This window comes from Anser brachyrhynchus, assembly GCF_964034855.1.
Source record: "Anser brachyrhynchus genome assembly, chromosome: 3".
In the NCBI taxonomy this organism is placed as follows: domain Eukaryota; kingdom Metazoa; phylum Chordata; class Aves; order Anseriformes; family Anatidae; genus Anser; species Anser brachyrhynchus.
This window is the reverse complement of record NC_137696.1, coordinates 96,831,091-96,851,332: the sequence shown is the minus strand read 5'-3', so window position 1 is coordinate 96,851,332 and position 20,242 is coordinate 96,831,091. Positions and strand designations below refer to the sequence as shown.

Here is a 20,242-nt window from a genome sequence, read left to right as displayed (position 1 = left end):
TGTTTGTAGTTTTTTATATATATATATATATATATATCAGCATCTCCGTAAATCAGAAAAAAAAAAAAGTGAGATAAGTCCAAGGACTGTGCTTTTTTTTTTTTTTTTCTTCTGTTTCACCTTCAAGAAAGTTCTTTCTCTACTTTTTCACTTCTATCTCTGATATTGCTATGGCTTTATGAATTTAGTTCCTATTATTTGCATCTGTCGATGTGCACATGTTTTTGTTTGTTAGCATTTATAAAAATGTTGGAAAGAAAGAGACAGAATGGGAGAGAAAATAAATTTACATCAAGATATTAGAATATTTTATCTCTTATGAAGGTGAAAGAGATCTGAGGTTCAGTTGTTCATGCTCATACCTTGTGCCATTAGTTAGAAGAAATTCAGCTTCTAGGATGAAAGAAATGTTTTGTAACAGTTTTGTTTTGTTTTCAAGTATCAGCACACTAAACCCACTCATTCTGATTTATATATTAGAAAGAGAATTTTTACAGGAAAAAAAAAAAAAGTGATTCAAGTGGTCTGTGTAACAATCAGCTTTCCTGTCTACATGTGGAGTGCGTGTATCTATTTCTTTGTATCTTCTAAGCAATCTGCTTTGTTTCCATCCTTCAAACAACATTAGAAGTTAACCTCTTTATTGATTGTAATTACTGCTAGTGATGAAGTTATAGGTATGTTGAGTGTTCACACTGACTGGTCAAGTACTCAATTGAAAGGGGTCAGAAATTCTCATTACTACGTCAAGTATTTGTGTTTTTCTGTAAGATCATGGTCAATTGATTGAAAGAAGATCAATAGAGGCCTGTGGGACTGAAGGAGTTTGCAGGGAAGTAACCAAATTGTATAGAATAGCAATTATATAAAGACTATCACTGGGTAATAGCTTAAATCCCTTTCTATGTGTAGCTCAACAGAAAGGAATTCCTATTGTATAGCTAGCAAATGGACACAGCAAAAATAGCCTGTTACAGTACAGTGCAATAAACTGGTACGTCCATTTTTAATTCTTCTTTTTTTTTTTTTTAATAAATTTTTGTAGTCATTCAATCCTCTTCACAAATCCTTTAAAAATACAGTATAGGAGTGAGAGATCTTTGTTAAAAATCTTCCATCTCATGCTAGAGGAGTGTATAACCCACTATTTTACCCATTCAAATTATTTAAATTATTTTTCCTGGCAATACTATAAAAGAGTCCACTGAGAACAGAGTTTTTTAATGCTGTACACAAATTTTAACCAAATTTTAAGCCAGTTTTAACCTGAAATCATAGATAGAACAGACAAAGGCATGGAGAAGGGAATCTGATCATCAGTTTCTATCAAGAAACTGAGGCAAAAAGATACAATTCTCTACTAATATATTTTGCTTGACTCTTTCTAAGGACAGAAAAAAAAAAGATAGGGAGGAAAAACCTGATAAAACTGATAGTCAAGCTAATACCCTTGTCTTAAAGTAAAATCTGGGGTATAAGGACTGATAATTATGCTTACAGCTGATGGCTGAGGCAGACTCAGAATCCAAGTTCCATGGGACTACAGCAAAGTTAAGAAACTAAATATGAAGTAATCCTAAAAGCAAAAGTGAAACAGAATCAGAAACCAGCCTGTGCATTGTCCAGGAAAGCACTTGTCTACCTTGACAAAACTATGCTAAGAAACATGCTAACAATTATATAGCGTGGGCAACATATATTTTCATGTTGGTTCCTTCCTCTGGCCTAATTATTTTTGGTTCTCTCTTCTTTTATCATGCTCTATTTAAATTGGATTGATTGATATCTCTAATCAGAATGTTGTATAGTTTAGTAGTTAGGACATTTTCAAGGATAGATCACTGCAGAAACACTTTTAAAACTGCATATATGCACAATTCCGCATAAATATTCACATTTGTTTTCTGGGAACATTTTGAAGAAACAAAAATCACAGCTGGAAGTGCTACAAGGAAATTAATAAAAGAAACCGTAAATACTAACAAAGTAAGTTTCATTTTATTTATTTATTATTATTATTCAAAAAAAAAAGTTTGTATAATTTACAGTGTCTCCAAACTCTCTTCATCACTGTGTTGTGACAGCATTATTTGTTCTGATAATCCACTATGCATTTTATTTTTGTCATATCATCTAATATTATGTAAAATCACGAAGTTGTATTTTCCATGTTTCTCTATGGTGTTTTTTCCAAAATACAAAGTATAGCATAGTACCATATAGCTGATTTGATGGATTCAGTTTAGAATCAGATAAAATGCACTTACTTGAACGATCCAGTAATTACACTGAATCATGTAATGTGTCTCTAGAGCCACTCTATTCTACTTTGCTTAAAGAACAGCTGACTCTGAAAAACATTTTGTTTACAACCCATTTTGTTTCTATATTTCTCAATATTTATCTTACATTGTTCTTTATTACTAGGAATGTTTGCATGAAAACAGGATCTTTGTTTTTCAGGAGTCCATCTGCTACCACTGCTTAGTCTCAGCCTGAAGTCACAATCCAGTCTTTATGACATCATCCTAACATTTAGAGAAACAAGAAAAATTGTCATTAAAAAAAAAAAAAAGAGAGAGAGAGAGAGAGAAAACACCCTCAGATTGATTCTGCCTTCCAACGCAGTTTAAAAGGAGAAACTAATGGACTCTTAATGACAGAAATTTTTATTTTTATTTTTTATTTTTTATTTATTTATTTATTTTTACAGATGTGCATAATAATACACAGCTAAGAAAACAGCAAAAGAATTAGAAACTCCTTTAAAAGGTGTGAAAGATACTCTAGGGAGCTGGGGAACTAGATTTCAGAAAGTGTATTTTGCTATGGTAACACCACCTACACCTCTTAAATTCTCTAATGTCATTAAAACCTATGCTGATTTTGCTTAATTGCATGAATTTCTTACTCAGACAAATTCTTACTTATCATAGAGAATACTGGGAGAGATATTGTCATGGCTTTGAGGAGACAGAATCATTTGCACTTCAGATGAGGTCCTCTCACTTAAAATAAATGATACTTTTACAGTTGACCTTGGCAGTATAATGACTTTGGCTGCAACAGAGTTAATTTTCTTTGTAGAGGTTTGTGTTCAATTTTTGATTTTTGATGGAAATAGTGGTGATAACACACTAATGTTTTAGTTGTTGCAGAGCAGTGCTCACACAGAGCCAAGGACTTTCCAGCTTCTCACAGTGCCCTGCCAAGGAGGAGGCTGGTAGTGCACCCCAAGCTGGGAGTGGACACAGCCAGGACAGCTGGCCCAGGCTGTTCAAAGGCATGTCCATGTGGCTTCAGGCTCAGCAATAAGAGCTGGGGTAAAGACGGAGGAAGAGGGGGACGTTTAGACCAATGGCATTTGTCTTCCCAAGGAATCGTTACACATGATGAGCCCTGATTTCCCGGAAGTGGCTGAACACCTGCCTACTGATGGGAAATAGCAAATGAATTCCTTGTTCTGCTCTGCTTGGATGCACAGCTTTTGCTTTACCTAGTAAATTGTCCTTATCTCAACTCAGGAGTTCTTGCATTCTTACCTTTCTGATTCTCTCCCCCACCCCACCTGGGGAGAGTGAGCAAGCAGCTGTGTGTGCTGAGCTGCTTGCTGGGGCTAAACCACAACAGGCAGAATGCAGATTTATATTTGGATACAGAGTATCTTTTATTATAGTTAATGAACTAGAAATCAGATTCCAGGTGCTGTGGCATTCTTATATATATATAAAAAAAATTTAATTGTCGAAGTTTTTTCTCTACTTGCCATAGAGGGACAGCAGCTGCGGAGGACAATTTACCCCTACAAACCCTTTATTTCTCTATTGACTTTCATGGAAACATAGATGACTAGCTTAAGGATCCTAACATTTAGATATTTGATGTCTGGTTAGAGAGGTCATATTCCAAGTAATAAATACAAAATGCAATCTCAGAATAGAGCTGTTTTTCACTGTTTCCACGATACCAGTCAAACAGTTCACAGTATCACAGTATCACAGATTTCTAGGTTGGAAGAGACCTCAAGATCATCGAGTCCAACCTCCGACCTAACACTAAGTACTCCACTAAACCATATCGCTAAGCTCTACATCTAAACGTCTTTTAAAGACCTCCAGGGATGGTGACTCCACCACCTCCCTGGGCAGCCCATTCCAATGCTTAATAACCCTTTCGGTAAAGAAGTACTTCCTAACATCCAACCTAAAACTCCCCTGTCGCAACTTTCGCCCATTCCCCCTCGTCCTGTCACCAGGCACATGGGAGAACAGACCAACCCCCACCTCTTTACAGCCTCCTTTAAGGTAACTGTAGAGAGTGATAAGGTCGCCCCTGAGCCTCCTCTTCTCCAGGCTGAACAAGCCCAGCTCCCTCAGCCGCTCCTCGTAAGACTTGCTCTCCAGACCCCTCACCAGCTTGGTCGCCCTTCTCTGGACTCGCTCGAGCACGTCCATGTCCTTCTTGTAGCGAGGGGCCCAAAACTGAACACAGTACTCGAGGTGCGGCCTCACCAGAGCCGAGTACAGGGGGACAATCACTTCCCTAGACCTGCTGGCAACACTGCTTCTTATGCAGGCCAGGATGCTGTTGGCCTTCTTGGCCACCTGGGCACACTGCTGGCTCATATTCAGCCGACTATCAACCAATACTCCCAGGTCCCTCTCGGCCAGGCAGCTTTCCAGCCACTCATCTCCCAGCCTGTAGCTCTGCTTGGGGTTGTTGTGCCCCAGGTGCAGGACCCGGCACTTGGCCTTGTTGAACTTCATACAGTTGACCTCAGCCCATCGCTCCAGCCTATCCAGATCCTCCTGCAGAGCCTTCCTGCCCTCGAGCAGATCGACACACGCACTTAGCTTGGTGTCATCTGCAAACTTACTGAGGGTGCACTGGACACCCTCATCCAGATCATCGATAAAGATATTAAAGAGGACCGGCCCCAGTACCGAGCCCTGGGGGACACCACTAGTGACCGGCCTCCAACCAGATTTGACTCCATTCACCACAACTCTCTGGGCCCGGCTATCCAGCCAGTTTCTAACCCAGCGAAGCGTACGCCAGTCCAAGCCACGAGCAGCCAGTTTCTTGAGGAGAATGTTGTGGGGAACTGTGTCAAAAGCCTTACTGAGGTCAAGGTAAACCACATCCACAGCCTTTCCCTCATCCACCAAGCGCGTCACTTGGTCATAGAAGGAGATCAGGTTCGTCAAGCAGGACCTGCCTTTCATAAACCCATGCTGACTGGGCCTGATCGCCTGCTTGCCCTGCAAGTGCCGCGTGATGACCCTCAAGATAATCTGCTCCATGAGCTTCCCTGGCACTGAGGTCAAACTGACAGGCCTATAGTTCCCCGGGTCTGCCCTGCGGCCCTTCTTATAGATGGGCGTCACATTGGCTAGCCGCCAGTCAACTGGGACCTCCCCCGATAGCCAGGACTGCCGATAAATGATGGAAAGCGGCTCGGCCAGCTCCTCCGCCAGTTCTTTCAGTACCCTCGGGTGCATCCCATCCGGCCCCATCGACTTGCACACATCCAAGCTCCATAGCAGGTCGCCAACCATTTCCTCATGGATAGCGAAGGCCACATCCTGCTCCCCATCCCCTTCCACCAGCTCAAGGCACTGGGTATCCAGAGAACAACCGGTATTGCCGCTAAAGACTGAGGCAAAGGCGGCATTAAGCACCTCAGCCTTTTCCTCATCCTTAGTAACTAGGTTTCCCCTCGCATCCAGTAAAGGATGGAGATTCTCCTTAGTCCTCCGTTTCGCGCTGATATATTTGTAAAAGGATTTTTTGTTGTCTTTAACGGCAGTAGCCACGTTGAGCTCCAGATGAGCTTTGGCCTTTCTAATTTTCTCCCTGCACAGCCTCGCTACATCCTTGTAGTCCTCCTCAGTGGCCCGCCCTTTTTTCCAAAGATTATAAACCCTCTTTTTTCTGCTAAGCACAAGCCGCAACTCTCTGTTGAGCCAGGCCGGTCTTCTTCCACGCCGGCTCGTCTTTGGGCACGTGGGGACGGACCGCTCCTGTGCCATCACAATTTCCTTCTTGAGGAGCGCCCAGCCTTCCTGGACTCCTCTGCCCTTCAGAACCGCCTCCCAAGGGACTCGGCCAACCAGCATCCTGAGCAGCTCAAAGTCAGCCCTCCGGAAGTCCAATACAGCAGTTTTACTGGTCCCCTTCCTGGCCTCGCCAAGAATAGAGAACTCTACCATTTCGTGGTCACTCTGCCCAAGACAGTTTCCGACCACCACATCTCCCACCAGTCCTTCTCTGTTTGTGAAGAGAAGGTCTAGCGGGGCACCACCCCTGGTAGGTTCGCTGACCAGCTGCGTCAGGAAGCTATCTCCCACGCTCTCCAGAAACCTCCTAGACTGCTTTCTCTGTGCCGTGTTGTGTTTCCAGGATATGTCCGGGAAGTTGAAGTCCCCCACGAGGGGACAAGCGCCGACGATTTTGCAACTTCTGTCAGTTGCCTATAAAACTCCTCATCCGTCTCCTCATCCTGGTTCGGCGGTCTATAACAGACCCCGACCAGGAAGCTAGCCTTGCCGGCCTTCCCGCGGATCCTAACCCACAGGGATTCAACCTTATCATTCCCAGCCTGGAGTTCCACAACATCAACATCAAAAGATTCTCTAATGTAGAGAGCCACGCCACCACCCCCTCTGTGCTGCCTGTCCCTCCTGAAGAGCCGATAGCCAGGCATTGCAGCACTCCAGTCGTGGGAGCGGTCCCACCACGTCTCCGTGATGGCAACCAAGTCGTAGCCTGCCTGCTGCACGATGGCTTCCAGCTCCTCCTGTTTGTTACCCATGCTGCGTGCATTAATGTAGATGCACTTCAGCTGGGCCATCGCCTTCTTCCCCGGCCTAGCCATTGTTTCCCCCGGCACAGCTCCAACAAGCCTTGTTTGAGCCCCGTCCCCCTTCTTACCTAGTTTAAAGCGCTCTCTATGAGTCCCGCCAGCTCCTGGCCTAGGATCCGTTTTCCCCTTGGAGATAGGGACCCGTCTGGGGCCATCAGGCCGGGTGCCGAGAAAAGCTCCCCATGGTGAAAAAAAACAAAATTTCTGTGCTGGCACCAGCCTCTGAGCCACCTATTAACCACGCGAGCTTTCCATGTCCTCTCCGTGCCTCTCCCTTCCCCCGTAGGGATGGACGAAAACACCACCTGCACTCCCGCTCCCTCCACCAATCGTCCCAGCCCCCTATAGTCCTGTTTGATAGCCTTGAGGCTTCTCTTTTCAACATCGTCACTGCCAGCCTGGACTATCAAAAGCGGGTAATAGTCAGAGGGGCGAACCAGGTTTGGAAGCTTCCTGGTAATGTCTCTGACCCTGGCCCCAGGGAGGCAGCAGACTTCCCTATGTGTGGGGTCAGGCCGACAAATAGTTATAAGTACTTACGTTGTGGACCAAAAAGCTACAGCTATCCATACTTAAGTGTAAAGAGTATGCAGTTTTGTGGGTAAATACATTAAAAAAATATTAGGCAGAAGGCTAACACTTTAGTGGTTTCTTTGTCATGGCTCCTTTCCATGTGTTTCATATTGATGAGGAACTGAACTCTCTGTCCACTGAAATATTTAGGCAGAATATATTTAAACTTGATTAAGATGCCAGAGTTCTTCAAACAATAGCAGTTTTATTGCCTCCTTTTCACATTCTGTGGTTTCCATGTTCCAATTGGACTAAATTTTCAACTGGATTAACAGGATGAAACATAGGCAAAGACTCCCATAATAAATGCAGCTCTCTGCTTGTTCACATATGAAATCATTATGGGTCACAGCAAATGTAGTCCAGCTAGAAAATGTGCAGGCAAAAGCAACACAGGAGAATGATACTTTCAAATCTACAACCCATTTAAGGTGCTCAGGGAGCATTTCTAAAAAATAAATTATTTTATTTATTATTATAGGAACCTGTTATTTACTTCTGAGATACTTTTGCAATCAGAAATTGAATGCAATTCATTTTTAGAAATTGAATGGAAATCAGAAAAAATATAATTCTACTGAGATCTTTCCAAACATCATGATTCAGTCCAGTAAACTATAATTAAGGTCCACATTCAGCAAGTGCATGTGTTCTTAGCCATGAACACTGATGTCAATCAATCTGAAAGAAGGATACAAAGGGCAATTTAAAGTTGCTCTCATTAGTTTTCATTTCATCCCATGTCTTCTGTCTTTTCAACTGTGTTCACTTTCTCCTTCCCTCATCCTTTCTTCTCCATGTCTTGTTGCCTTGTCTGCCTGGCTTCTCAGCAACCTGATTTTACCTGCAGCTCTGAGAAGGGAGTTCCAAGTGATTTTTCTGCTAGCATTCTTCAGGACAACATGGAGGTAAGTATGTACTAAAATGTACGCAGAACCCAAGGGAACCTTGATAGTTCATGGTACAGATTGTCTGCAAAGTCTCTCTCGCTGTTTTCCACTACTATATTTGTGTTTAATGTGAAAATGGATGTTTATGCTTACAGAAATATTATGTTACTTTCTTGTTTGAAAATGTTGAGTCTAGATCAATTTTCATTACATTGCACAAATGAGGACTCTAACACCAAGTATTATTTCTAGCTAAGTTTTCAATTTTTCTGTTAATAGGCAGCCTTTATTTCTTTTGTGTTCTAGGAAAGAAGTAAAATATTTGGAGTATTATTGCAGTGCTAACTAATGGGAATTCTTTGTTTAATTTTACCAAATTTTGCTTCATACCCAGACCGTTCCTGCCTTCATAATATCACTGTTGTTTTATAAAGACATTGTAAAAATGTCTAACATAATGCTGATTCTTCATTAAAAAAAAATAAAATTATGTATTCTTACAACGAATGAGATATGATTTATTTTTCTTATCCAAATATCAAATATTACAAGCTAAGTGGAAAAAAAAAAAAGAAAGAAAGAGAGAAAGAAGAAGGAATAGAAAGCTTATGAGGACTTATTGAGCAATTACATGAAATTTGACAGATACTTATTTGCAACACAAAACAACTAGCAGACTTTGTCACATATCAAAATTCACTACTTTCTTTATCAATCTTAAGTCACATCCTCTACAGGATATGATATGCCAATGCCCTGTAGCTGCATTTTTATTATTATTATTATTTTTTTAAATAAAAAATTTTAGGCTTAAGGATGAGAATTTCTACTCCATTCCTTCATGTAATCTTCTTTAGAGCTGTTTCACATCAGTATTGTAACTGCCTCAAATATGTCTGAGTGTGTATGCTTGAAAACAAAGAAAAAGCAGCTCCTTCGATTCTCTGCTTAGCATTTTAATGTGTCTCTTTTTGTCTTCCTCCAAAACTGGTTATCACAATTTTTTTTTTATTTAGATTTTTTCTTTCTTCAGACACATGATCTAATAGACCACCTATTTCATTTAAGGTTTAGAACTGACGCCTCCATCAAAAACATTTTCTAACAGGGATTAATGACTTTCAAGTCATTTCAAGAACAGTGATCACTTGAATTGCTTTAGCAGTTTTCTTCTTCTTTGGTAATGGATACTTTATTTTACATGTTAAGTAAAAATGATATTTCTTCCACTGTGTTACAAGGCTTTGAGAGTTCTGAGTTTTGATCTTATATTACTAATATCCTTTTCCATGTTAGATATAGTCCTAGTCAATTACTACCTTGTCTTTTTGACCAAGTGCCTTCTGGGCCAGTACTGAATGCACACTTATTACATAGAGAGAACGGTTTCCTTCCCACATGTGAGCTGCAAGTAGGTTCAGTTATTAAGTTTATTTTGGGGGCTTATAAGGTCTTATTTGTCTTATTTTCAGTTCATTTATAGACTTTACAGCCTTTACAAAGGCTCTTTAAGCAGTCTCAAATGTTTCAGATAAGATGTCAGGATATTTCAGATTCTCAGGAAATTTCTCTGCTTTCTAACTTTCAAAGAAAGCACTTACAAATATCTATCAGAAAGACCACTATTTACTCTTTTACTCTCAGATTTATTTTTTATATAATACAACAATATGTTTTTATGTGATATGGCAGTTTGATATTTATATATCATGTGGATATAATTAGAATGCATTTGTTATATATTATTGGATGATATATATAATAGACTATATTTAATATGTTTTATTAATCCTTTATTTTCATCAAATGGGTTTTGTAATGGAAAATTATTTAAGCTATTTTTAAACAATTCTTGGTAGAAAATTTTCCTCAAAACTCTTTGCTGACACATCTTTCCTCATCCAATTTCTGAAATCCTGTTTCTCTGCTATCCTAACACAAAGTGAGAACACTTTCTGTTCTACCAATACATGCCAATCATAAGAGCCATTTAAGTCCCTATGGCACTGTGCCATTCAGAGTTATCTGACTGTGAACATCAGAGTTCACATTTCTTTTCTAAAACCCTCCATTTCTCATGGTCTTCAAATATATTGGATGGCACAAGAAGATTTTCTTATGTGATCAAAATGAAACTCCAGTTTAAAATTATGCAAGATTGAAATGATCTGCATATTTGTTCAAGTGTGGTTTGCTAAGTAATAATACTTGCTGTCAATGAGGAAATCAAGGTGCTAATTTCACACACATTGCCTGGCAGTGCCCTTTTATTAACATGTTAGAAATAGTATAATATCATAAGTCACTACATGACTCATCTATTTTTGCTATATTTGATCTAAATGCATGTGAGTACAGTCTTCTATTAAGTGAATTTTGATTGCCATTAGCTGTGCAAAGTCTTGAATCCTTTGAATGTCAGAAAATGAGATCATCTTTCTCTAAAAGAATTAAATACTGACATATCCTATACCATCCAATTTATAAAATTTAATTTAAGAATAGAGGATATGGGGACAATGAGTAACTTCTTAACATTTTTCTTCTTTGCTTATTCAAGTTCAGACTTTAAAAGCAATACATTTGAAACATAACTTATGTGTGAATTGTACACAGACTTATTAATACAGTGCTGAGGAAGTAAAAAACTTGTTCGCTTGAATTTTTGTATCTTCTCTGAATTGTAACCTGTTATGCACATTTTCTACAGCTTCCAAGGCCTGTTTGTCAAAGGCATTTTTAATAAAGTTTAAATCCACAATTGTGATACTATCAGTCACACTGAGTAGCACCTTATGCCATAGCCAGTCTCACTTAAAAGTATGTAAATACATTAATCATGTAGAAAGGCAACAGAATCTAGTCCTATACATGACGTATCATTAGCCCTATTAATGGACAGTTGCAATCAACCTTGGGTCTCTTTAAAAAAAATATATATACTTTTTATGAGACAGATCACTTTTTTTTTCTTTCTTTTTTTTTTTTTTTTCTCAAAACAGTTCTTACTAACCTGTAACATTTATAAATTCAGACTTTTTGGTGAACCAGGGTGCATCAGGAAGAAAATATCCTTAGCTTTCTGTGCCAATCTAGCAAATCCTCTACAAGCAGGTCTTTCTCCAGTTCCTAGCTTGCAATCTACAGACTAGTCCCAATAACTCCGTTAATTCCAAGAGCTATGTTCTGCTCAATATACCTACTTCTAAAAGTGAAGCTTCACCAGTACTATTGTGCTCAGAAATGATCTCACAAAGTGAGATCTGAGCAGACTTTGGTGCCTGGAGATGGAATCAAAACAAAACAAAACAAAACAAAACAAAACAAAACAAAAACCAGAAAAACAGGCAAGGAATCTTCCAAATCTCCCTATATTTTTGGCTGTTGCACAATTTACTGTAATCCAAATGCTTTCTGTTCCATTGGAATATGAATTCATAAGTTGAACAGCCTCCTTCCCCTGTTTTGAGACCCAAACATCTTTTTCTACTTAAATTTCTTTCCAAGAATGTATATAAAACAAAATTGAAGTAGTGCAACTAAAAAGAACACCAAGTCAAAATATAAATTATCTTGTCAGAGCTTTTTTTTTTTTTTTCCCCACTCCTCACTGTGAGTGAAAAGTTTCTTTTCCCTTTAGCTCCGCTACTTGCAATAAGTCTCTACCAAAAATTAAATTTTCAAAACAATCTAAGAGTATAATGTATATCCTTTTGTATATTCTTGTACAGACTTCAAGTTCAGCTTCCTCAGAATTAATCACTTCAGTATTTTTTTAAGCAAAGGAGAAGGTTTGTTTAAGCTGTGGCTCAACTTTATGTCTCAAATTCTTATGACTATTAGATTTATTTTCCTTTTATAAGACTACTTTTATCACTTTGGTGCCTAGGAAAGTTTCCATGTTAATGTGAAATCTATATGAAATGAATTTTACTACTTTTCTGTAGTGACCTGGAGAGATAATGTAATACATTCCTGATGCTCTTTTTCAGGAAGACAATGCTTCTTGGACAAGATGGCAGATCACAATGTGGTGAGAATCTGGATTCCGTTTTACTCTTTTCTGCCCATATTGGTACTTGAATAACATTTTAGATTACATAGCATTATTGACTAGCTAGTCTTTCCTCAGATACAAAGATATTTTATTATACCAGCTGGGAAAATCTTTGTCCAAATATTTGTCTTCTTGTATTTGTGTTATTATAACCAACTCTTGGCCAGCCTTTCCCCCTCATTTATTTCCTATTTATATTCCATTTAAAACATGTCAGCATGGTTGATATTTTCCACATCTCACAATTCCCATGTTATGATCTTATGCAGTCAGAGCCTTGGGATAATATTTAAAATTGCATGATTTGTATTGAACCTTATTCAAACTTTATATATATATATATATATATATAATTTGATTTATGTTTATAATAATCCTTGGGCATGGTATTCTGGGTTGAGCATTTTGCTTGTTATACCATCTGTACCCTGTTTAATCTCTGGGTACAGAACATTTTCACATCTGGCTTCTTGCTGATGACAAGCTTCTGCATATAATTTCTGCTTCAGTGAATTTCAGTGTTTCTCTGGTAAAATGTAAATGCCTTTTTTTTTTCTTTACTAGTAATTTTTGTTTAATGCTGTATGTAATATTATGACTGAAGTTTTGATAAAGTGCCTATTATAACTATTTTGAGAATCTGTAAAAAATCTACAACTAGAGCAAGTTTTGAATTTGAGCATAGGAAGGTGAACAATTAGCAACTTGCCTCAATAACTGTATTTTATTATTGCATATATGTACATTATCCATTGCATATCTTCCATATCTACTTAAATATGTTTAGTGTGGCCTACTTTGAATAAATATACATTGAAAATCATGAGATGAATGTAGCTACAAAGACCTAAAAGAAATTGAGTTGCTGCAGGTTCTTCTGGTGCTTTGGTACTGATTAGGGTTTGCCCCATTCTTCACTGAAAAATATGCTAACTCTGATACTCTTTATATGAAGAAAACTATCTCTACCTCCTGAAAGAAGTTGTTCGGTACTAAATATGAATCCTTTCTAAAGTTTCCTGTACTTAGTCTTGAGTTTTATGAATTACAACAATAAATTTCAGGAAGAAGTGATTGTACTGACTCACCATCTGTATTAAATTTTTGTTCTCTAAAATGCTTTGGTATCCTTTGAACTGCAAGGCGGCTACAGCAATATATGGCTATTATTATGTATGACATTCAAACGCACATCAATCATAAATAGTCACAAATCCAAATACCTGAGCATCATACACATTATCTAGTAGCACACATAAACTGAGCTGTTAAGTCCTGAAGTTTTGGAGTTGCTTTTTGTAGTTGTTTGTTTCTGAAGTAAAAATGGTATTAAAAGTACTTAGGAATCTTCTTTTCTGACTGAAAATTTGCACTTTCATATGTAGGTGAAGTGCAGAAGTTACAACAAAATATTAAACAGATAGGCGATAAGTTAAGAAAGATTGCATTAGAGATTCCCTTATCACTGTAATCAATACAATATGCATATTATCACAGAAATACCTCTGATCTAGAAACAGTATATATATTTGCATCAGCATTGTTCGGTATTGTATTGAGTATTACCTGGGAATGTTAGCGGCAACGGGTGTTGTCATAGTTTCATTATGAATTCCCCTTTTTCACATAATTGTAGCTATAGTTATCTGTAAAACCTTTCCCACAAAGATATGGGAAGTACATGTAAAATATTCTGATGGTATCACTTTTCACATACCTTACTCAAAGTTACAGAATCAGACCCTCAAAGAAAAGAGTAGAGAATCAAATTATTTCCTTAGTTACCTACGTAGTTCCCTTAGCTCCCTTATTTCCCTAAATAGTTTCCTTACTTTCCTTATGTTCAGTAGTTTTTGATTATTTTGATGCCATTAGACCGTAACTGTTAAATTCTTCATCTTTTTGCGTGAATGGCTGTCTTCATCTGCTATTTATAGGTTCTTGGAGATGGAAGCAATCTTTGTGTTCTGTCTTCAAATGATGAATACAAACCCCAATGTTATTTCAGACTTGTTCATCTAACCATTCTACCCCTCAAGTTTGCTCAACAGATTGCTATAGCTTGAGCTCTGGCTCTTCCTGGAATAGAGTACATTACCATGCTTCATGTTTTAGCACACTTGGCCATGATGTCCAGGAAGAGTATGCACCATATCTTTCTCTGAACATGTCTATTCCTAAATGTACAGGGTATATTTTGAGGCCAGTCTCTTGCTGAGCTAATAGCTAGGAATATTGTCATTAAGTGCATGGGTCTTGCAGTAAAGCACATTAAGCCCACTCCTAAGTCAACTTACCTTCCTGTAGCTTGATCTACAGAACAGTGATCTCTTAATGTGTGCTTGGCATTCACAAATGGTGTTCAATCAGTTTCAGTACAACGTATTCTATACTGTCCTGAATGGACAAGAAAAGTTGTCAGACTCCCTAATTTGAACAAAATTACCACTTGAGGACATACCTGAAATTAGATCTCATCCCATGACCTAGCTATTGCAGCTGGAAAGCCATTTCCTTTCTAGTACTTCCAGGCACTAAAACTCTGTCCTTGCAGACAGTCATTTATCCATTTCTACTAGTCTGAAAGCTTTCATTTATTTATTTATCTACTTGTATTTCTGCAAGTGTGAGAAGACATATGGAAAATACTATACAACTTCCCTGATGTGATGTAATGTAATTTACTGAAATGAGAAGGAAGATTTTTTGTGTGAAGATAAACACATGAATTAGTTAAAAATAAATAAATAAATAAATAAATAAATAAAAATCAGGAAGTGATCATAATGATTTAAATCTTCACACAAATTTCAACCACAATTAGATTCCATTGTGTCAGATGCCTTACTGCAGGTAATGAGCTATAATTCTTATACTTAAAGAAACCCTCAGAGTTTTCAGTTATGAGTGGACAGGTCACATATATGTATATATATAAACCTATAGTATTTACAAATACAGCTGATCATACAGATATATATATATATATATATATTTTCAACTGTAGTGACTTGGCCTGAATTTCATTAATATAAAAGTGGTAAAAACTGATAAAAAATTAGCACCTCTGAGATCAGGTTTTTGAAAGAATCAGCTACAATTTAGGACCTTGTTAATAATCTGGCCAAATAATCTATGATTGCATTAAAACAGTGTGTAGGAAGTGTTATAATTTGAGCTGCTGAATGCTGCTTTTCATTGTTTGTTCAAAGAAGCCAAAAGATAGATTTTTAAAGAATTGTCTCCAGTTGTGGAGGCTGAGTACTTAAAAACCTGGCCTTGAGGTCTTCTCAAAATCTGTCTGTAATTGTGAAGCTGAAACAACCCTCTCAAATCATAGCTACTCAAAGTGTCAGGAATAGTCTGAATCTGTCTGGGTTTTACAACTTTGTCAATCAAGCCTATCACTAAATAAAATGTCAGATGCTGAGCTTGTCTATTTGTTGCCAATAAAGTTTGAATTATAACTTTGACAATGTGCTTGAAAATTCATAATTTTTCATCCTCTGCTAACTCTTCCAGGGAGACTTGCAAAGTATAGTCATGGTTTGCACTTGGAATTAAGTAATTTTACTCCTTTTAAAATGAGATGATATTTCTGAATACTATAGCAAAAAGAATAGAAAACAATAGACCTTGAAACAGTTGTATTATGTATTATGCTTCTGTCTTTCAACAAGGTTCATACTTTCACACATATAACCTATAGATAATTAAACATATAAATATGAAAAGATAATACTCAAGTTTAACATTTTATATTTATTTTAATGTGAATTCTGCTGCAAACTTCCCTTTTTCCCACACCTCTCCTGCCTGTAATCCCTTTCCTTTTTCATGTTCCTTAAAAATTTTCTTCATTTCAGTCAACTCTGTTCTTGCTTCTGAGTAGGTGAATTTATCATAGGGTGCCAGACTTACTTTTATTTCCTGATGCTTTTCAAAGAGCATAGGTTATATGAGGTACAGTATATATTTAATATTTATATCATCTGAGTGAGCTATATGTAATGTTTTCCTGATTTGGCTATACTGTTTCCTGAGAAGAACTGTCGTACGCTGTATCTGTAAAGAGGCCAATTTTTTTGACATGATCTGGAATTTTCTGGCCTCTGTGGCCAGCTACAAGCAATGAGAGAGTCTACATAACTCAAGCCCTTAATGATGCTACTAGGGGGAAACAATATCATAGAGAGGAGAAGTATGGGTGAAGAAAATTAAATGTTCATTTCCACCAAACTATAAAATTTTCATGGGTAAAAAGAATGGACTTTTTTATGTACAAGCTGCAAGTGCATGCCTGACTGTTAAAAAGGGAAGTTAAGGGAAGCACCATGTAAACGATGAGAGGTAATTATAGAATGGGAGAGAAGGAACACAAAGAAGTGTAGTCATGCAAAGGAGGATACTCCATGGACCATGTACAAGAATTTCTCCTGAAACATCTTCAGGAGTAGGTGGCTCTCCCCCACTGACATATTTAGCTGGTGGCTGATGTCTTTCAGGAGAGGCATTTAGTTTCTGAGCACAACTTTCTCAGTGGGGCTGTGATTTTAAACTTACTGTGTAATGGAGTGTATTACCATTTACCATATGATGAGATGGCCTTGTCTGTCAGCCAGGGAGCTGCTTAATGTTATATATGGGTCAAATGAGCCAAAAAAAGTGAAAGAGAAAAAAAAAAAAAAAGGAAAGAAAGAAAAGAAAAAAAAGCAAGAAAGAAAGAGAAAGAAAGAAAGAAAGAAAGAAAGAACGAACCTTGGACCCTCTAGCAAAAGGGGAAACTTCCGCTATGGCAAGCAGCCAAGTCATTTTTTAAAAGATCCATTTTCTCCTGAAAATTGATGGAGCAGCACTAAATAACTAAAGATAAAGGAATTCCAAGGGCAGGAGGATTTCTGCTGAACCAGCCATCACATTGATCACAGTAAGAGGTGATGTCCTCTTGGCAGAAATACTTTTTTTAATATTTGCAAATGCATTTATTTGCATGGGAAAAAAAAAAAAAAAGCAGTTTTGGTCAGAAAAGCAAAACAGTAAGTATGGTTTGAATCCTGGAAGACAGCTCTACAGTAAACATGAAATATGCCATATAGACAAAATGGCAGTTATGATCTATGGGTGGAATTCATTGTGCCCATTGTTCCTAACTTCAGAATTCTAAATGATAATTGTATGAATCCTAGCTAATTATCCTAGACTCTTTTTATAATCAATATTGAGAAAAATGTATCTTTAAAAGGCTTTTCAGCTTGGAAATCTGAAAAATTCCAGAATCTAATTAGTCATGTATTGCACACCATTGACTATAATAGAAGCCTGGGTGATGGACTTAAATGTGGACCATTCTTATAACACTTACATTAAGTGAGTTGAATTCCACCCTAACTATGTAAGCCATTATTCTGACAAACATATAGAATAATTAATCTTTGATTAAAAATAAAAGCCAAGTAAAGATCTTTTCCATAAGTCACATGGTTACCTTGTTTTTAGTCAGCAGTCTTACCCTTGTATAAAAATAGGCACAGCTCTCCCCAGCAGAAGTTGTCTATTCCCAAATGAGTGCACTACATGCAGAAATCATCCCTTCGAATCTGGTTAGTAACTACTTTTAAATAAATCCAAGAATCACATGGATTAAGTTAGTGCTTAGTTTTTCTGCAGCTAAACTGACAGACCGACAATTAACAATTTGATTCTTATATATAATGTATTCTCTTGTGTATACTGCTTTTGAAAGCAGATGCGTGATTGTATGCTGGAGCTGCAACAAGAAGATAACTGAAGGTCTGTGTGTGGCTCTTAAAAGATGCCTTCTTACATGATCACATCTTATTTTTATGATAGGACCTGCATAGTCTTATAGTTTAGTCTCATGGACAGTTTTGCTGCAGGTACAAAGCAGACTAAAATCATGTTGTCAGTAGATAGAAAAATAACTGTAGACAGGAAAGAGGCCCTGGGGAAATCTGAAACAGACATGAAATAGGAACCAAGGAAATGGCACTTGCTGTTCCACCATGTATGCTTCCCCCCCAACCCTCCCCCCCCCCCCAAAAAAAAAAAAAAAAAGGAGCAACTGCCATTTATATCACCCAGATCTGATTTAATAAGATCAATATACAACTGCCCCGGTATTCACAGTAAGCATAATACTGTGAATCCTTCCATTTTAATTATACTTAAGATTTTCTTGTTAAACCTAAAATATGCCCCAAGAAAATTCTTGCAATCTTTCTATGGATGATGGGGAATTTTCAGTTATCAAAGACAAAGCAGAAGCTCAGGCCTTCCAATCAGTCTCACTGATCCTAAATCCATATCCATAAATGCCCTGTGGTCTTATATTCTCTCTTGTCTGTCTCTTGTTTGCTTGATAGCTGTTGTGACTTGCTTTTAGTGGGAGTATATTAGCATCTAACCAGCAATTTGGTGTCATCTGAGGATTCTGCATTGGTAAAAATAAATCTTTCTTTTTATACTGCACAAACATATGGGGAAAAACACCCAGGAAAATGTCCAGGATACATCTAACAAATGGGTACTGCTTCCATTGCTTCCATAAAGTTAGGTAGCTTTCTATGTTGTCAGGTGTACATCCTCTTTTTTGATCTCCCTTGCCTTGCCTTGCCTTGCCTTGCCTTGCCTTGCCTTGCCTTGCCTTGCCTTGCCTTGCCTTGCCTTGCCTTGCCTTCCCTTCCCTTCCCTTCCCTTCCCTTCCCTTTTTTTCCCCTTTTTAATTTTATTTGTCGACTTATCTTTGTGTTTTTTTTTTGTTTTTGCTTGTTTCTCTTCTTTCTAATGTTTTGATTTTGAACATCATGAATCCCATGTCTTCAAAAAAAAAAAAAAAAAAAAAAACTACAAAGACAACTTGAGACAGTCATGTTATATCATAACGAATTAGAAAACTGTAAAACCATTCTTCATGCCTTTGTCTTCCTGTTTGTTGTGAAATATAGATTTATGGAACTGTGGAATGGCTTACCGAAGATTCTACACAACCATGTAAAAATTGTAATTGTGTGAATAGGTTATTCACAACCCCAGATTTATAGTGAGGAAATAATTAGATCTGGTCATAAACTATCAAAGAAAGAATAAACACTCTGTCATCTTAATCATCAGTTTTATTATTCTGAATTTAATAAATGGCATCAAATTAAGAAAGGTGTCTGATGTGATAAAATACAAGTTTGGGGGATGTTATCATACACCTGAGATATACTGTTCCTGTTCAATATTTTACAAGCCATCTTTATTATCCTCTCACACAACATCAGAACAAATCTGCATCTGTTAAGGTGAATTTTATTTGCCATTCTTGGGTCTAACTATTCCCTTGTTCTTTTCTTGTATTGAAAAAATGATCCATTACAGAACACATGGCAAATACTTATTAAGATTTATTTTATTTTTATTGCCTTTGCAACATTTGCTTTTTAGCTCTGGTTATAAAATCTCAAATCTTCTTCAGTTTGGAACTTGACATCTACCAATAAAAAGGCAAAATGAAATACACGCTAACAGAGAATAAGGTTTATGTTACCTTATATTTTCTGAAAAAATAAAAATAAAAAAATCACACAACAGCAAATATCTGAAGCACCACAGAATTTCCAAGCCATATCATTCAATTGTAATCATCCCGAAATGATGCAGAGACAGTGACTGATCCATATGCCTGCAGGAATACACAGTAGCTTTTGGAGGAAAATTGTACACAGAAATGAGCTTTCCTGTATCTGATCATAAGCAGATAAAGAGCATGGCACAATTATAATTATATGTTAGGGTATACATTAACATAGGCCATATTTATATGAGTCACCAGGGGTGGTGACCCAACCACTT

At 37.5% G+C, this 20,242-nt stretch overlaps 1 protein-coding gene across 6 annotated transcripts in view; it reads left to right on the top strand.

The window, feature by feature from the left end:
• Window positions 1-8,107: 8,107 nt before the first annotated feature.
• The window catches only part of LOC308191582 (uncharacterized protein), a gene marked incomplete at its 5' end in the record, with an annotated part of 46,392 nt that continues 34,257 nt past the window's right edge, over window positions 8,108-20,242 (top strand). For all 6 annotated transcript variants that reach the window (XR_013948145.1, XR_013948146.1, XM_080584123.1 and 3 more), the window contains 2 exons: window positions 8,108-8,346; window positions 12,321-12,361. Coding sequence is in view for 4 of the 6 variants with exons in the window: in XM_080584123.1 (XP_080440249.1) it covers window positions 8,108-8,346; window positions 12,321-12,361 (280 nt within the window). The remainder of the gene's footprint in view (window positions 8,347-12,320; window positions 12,362-20,242) is intronic.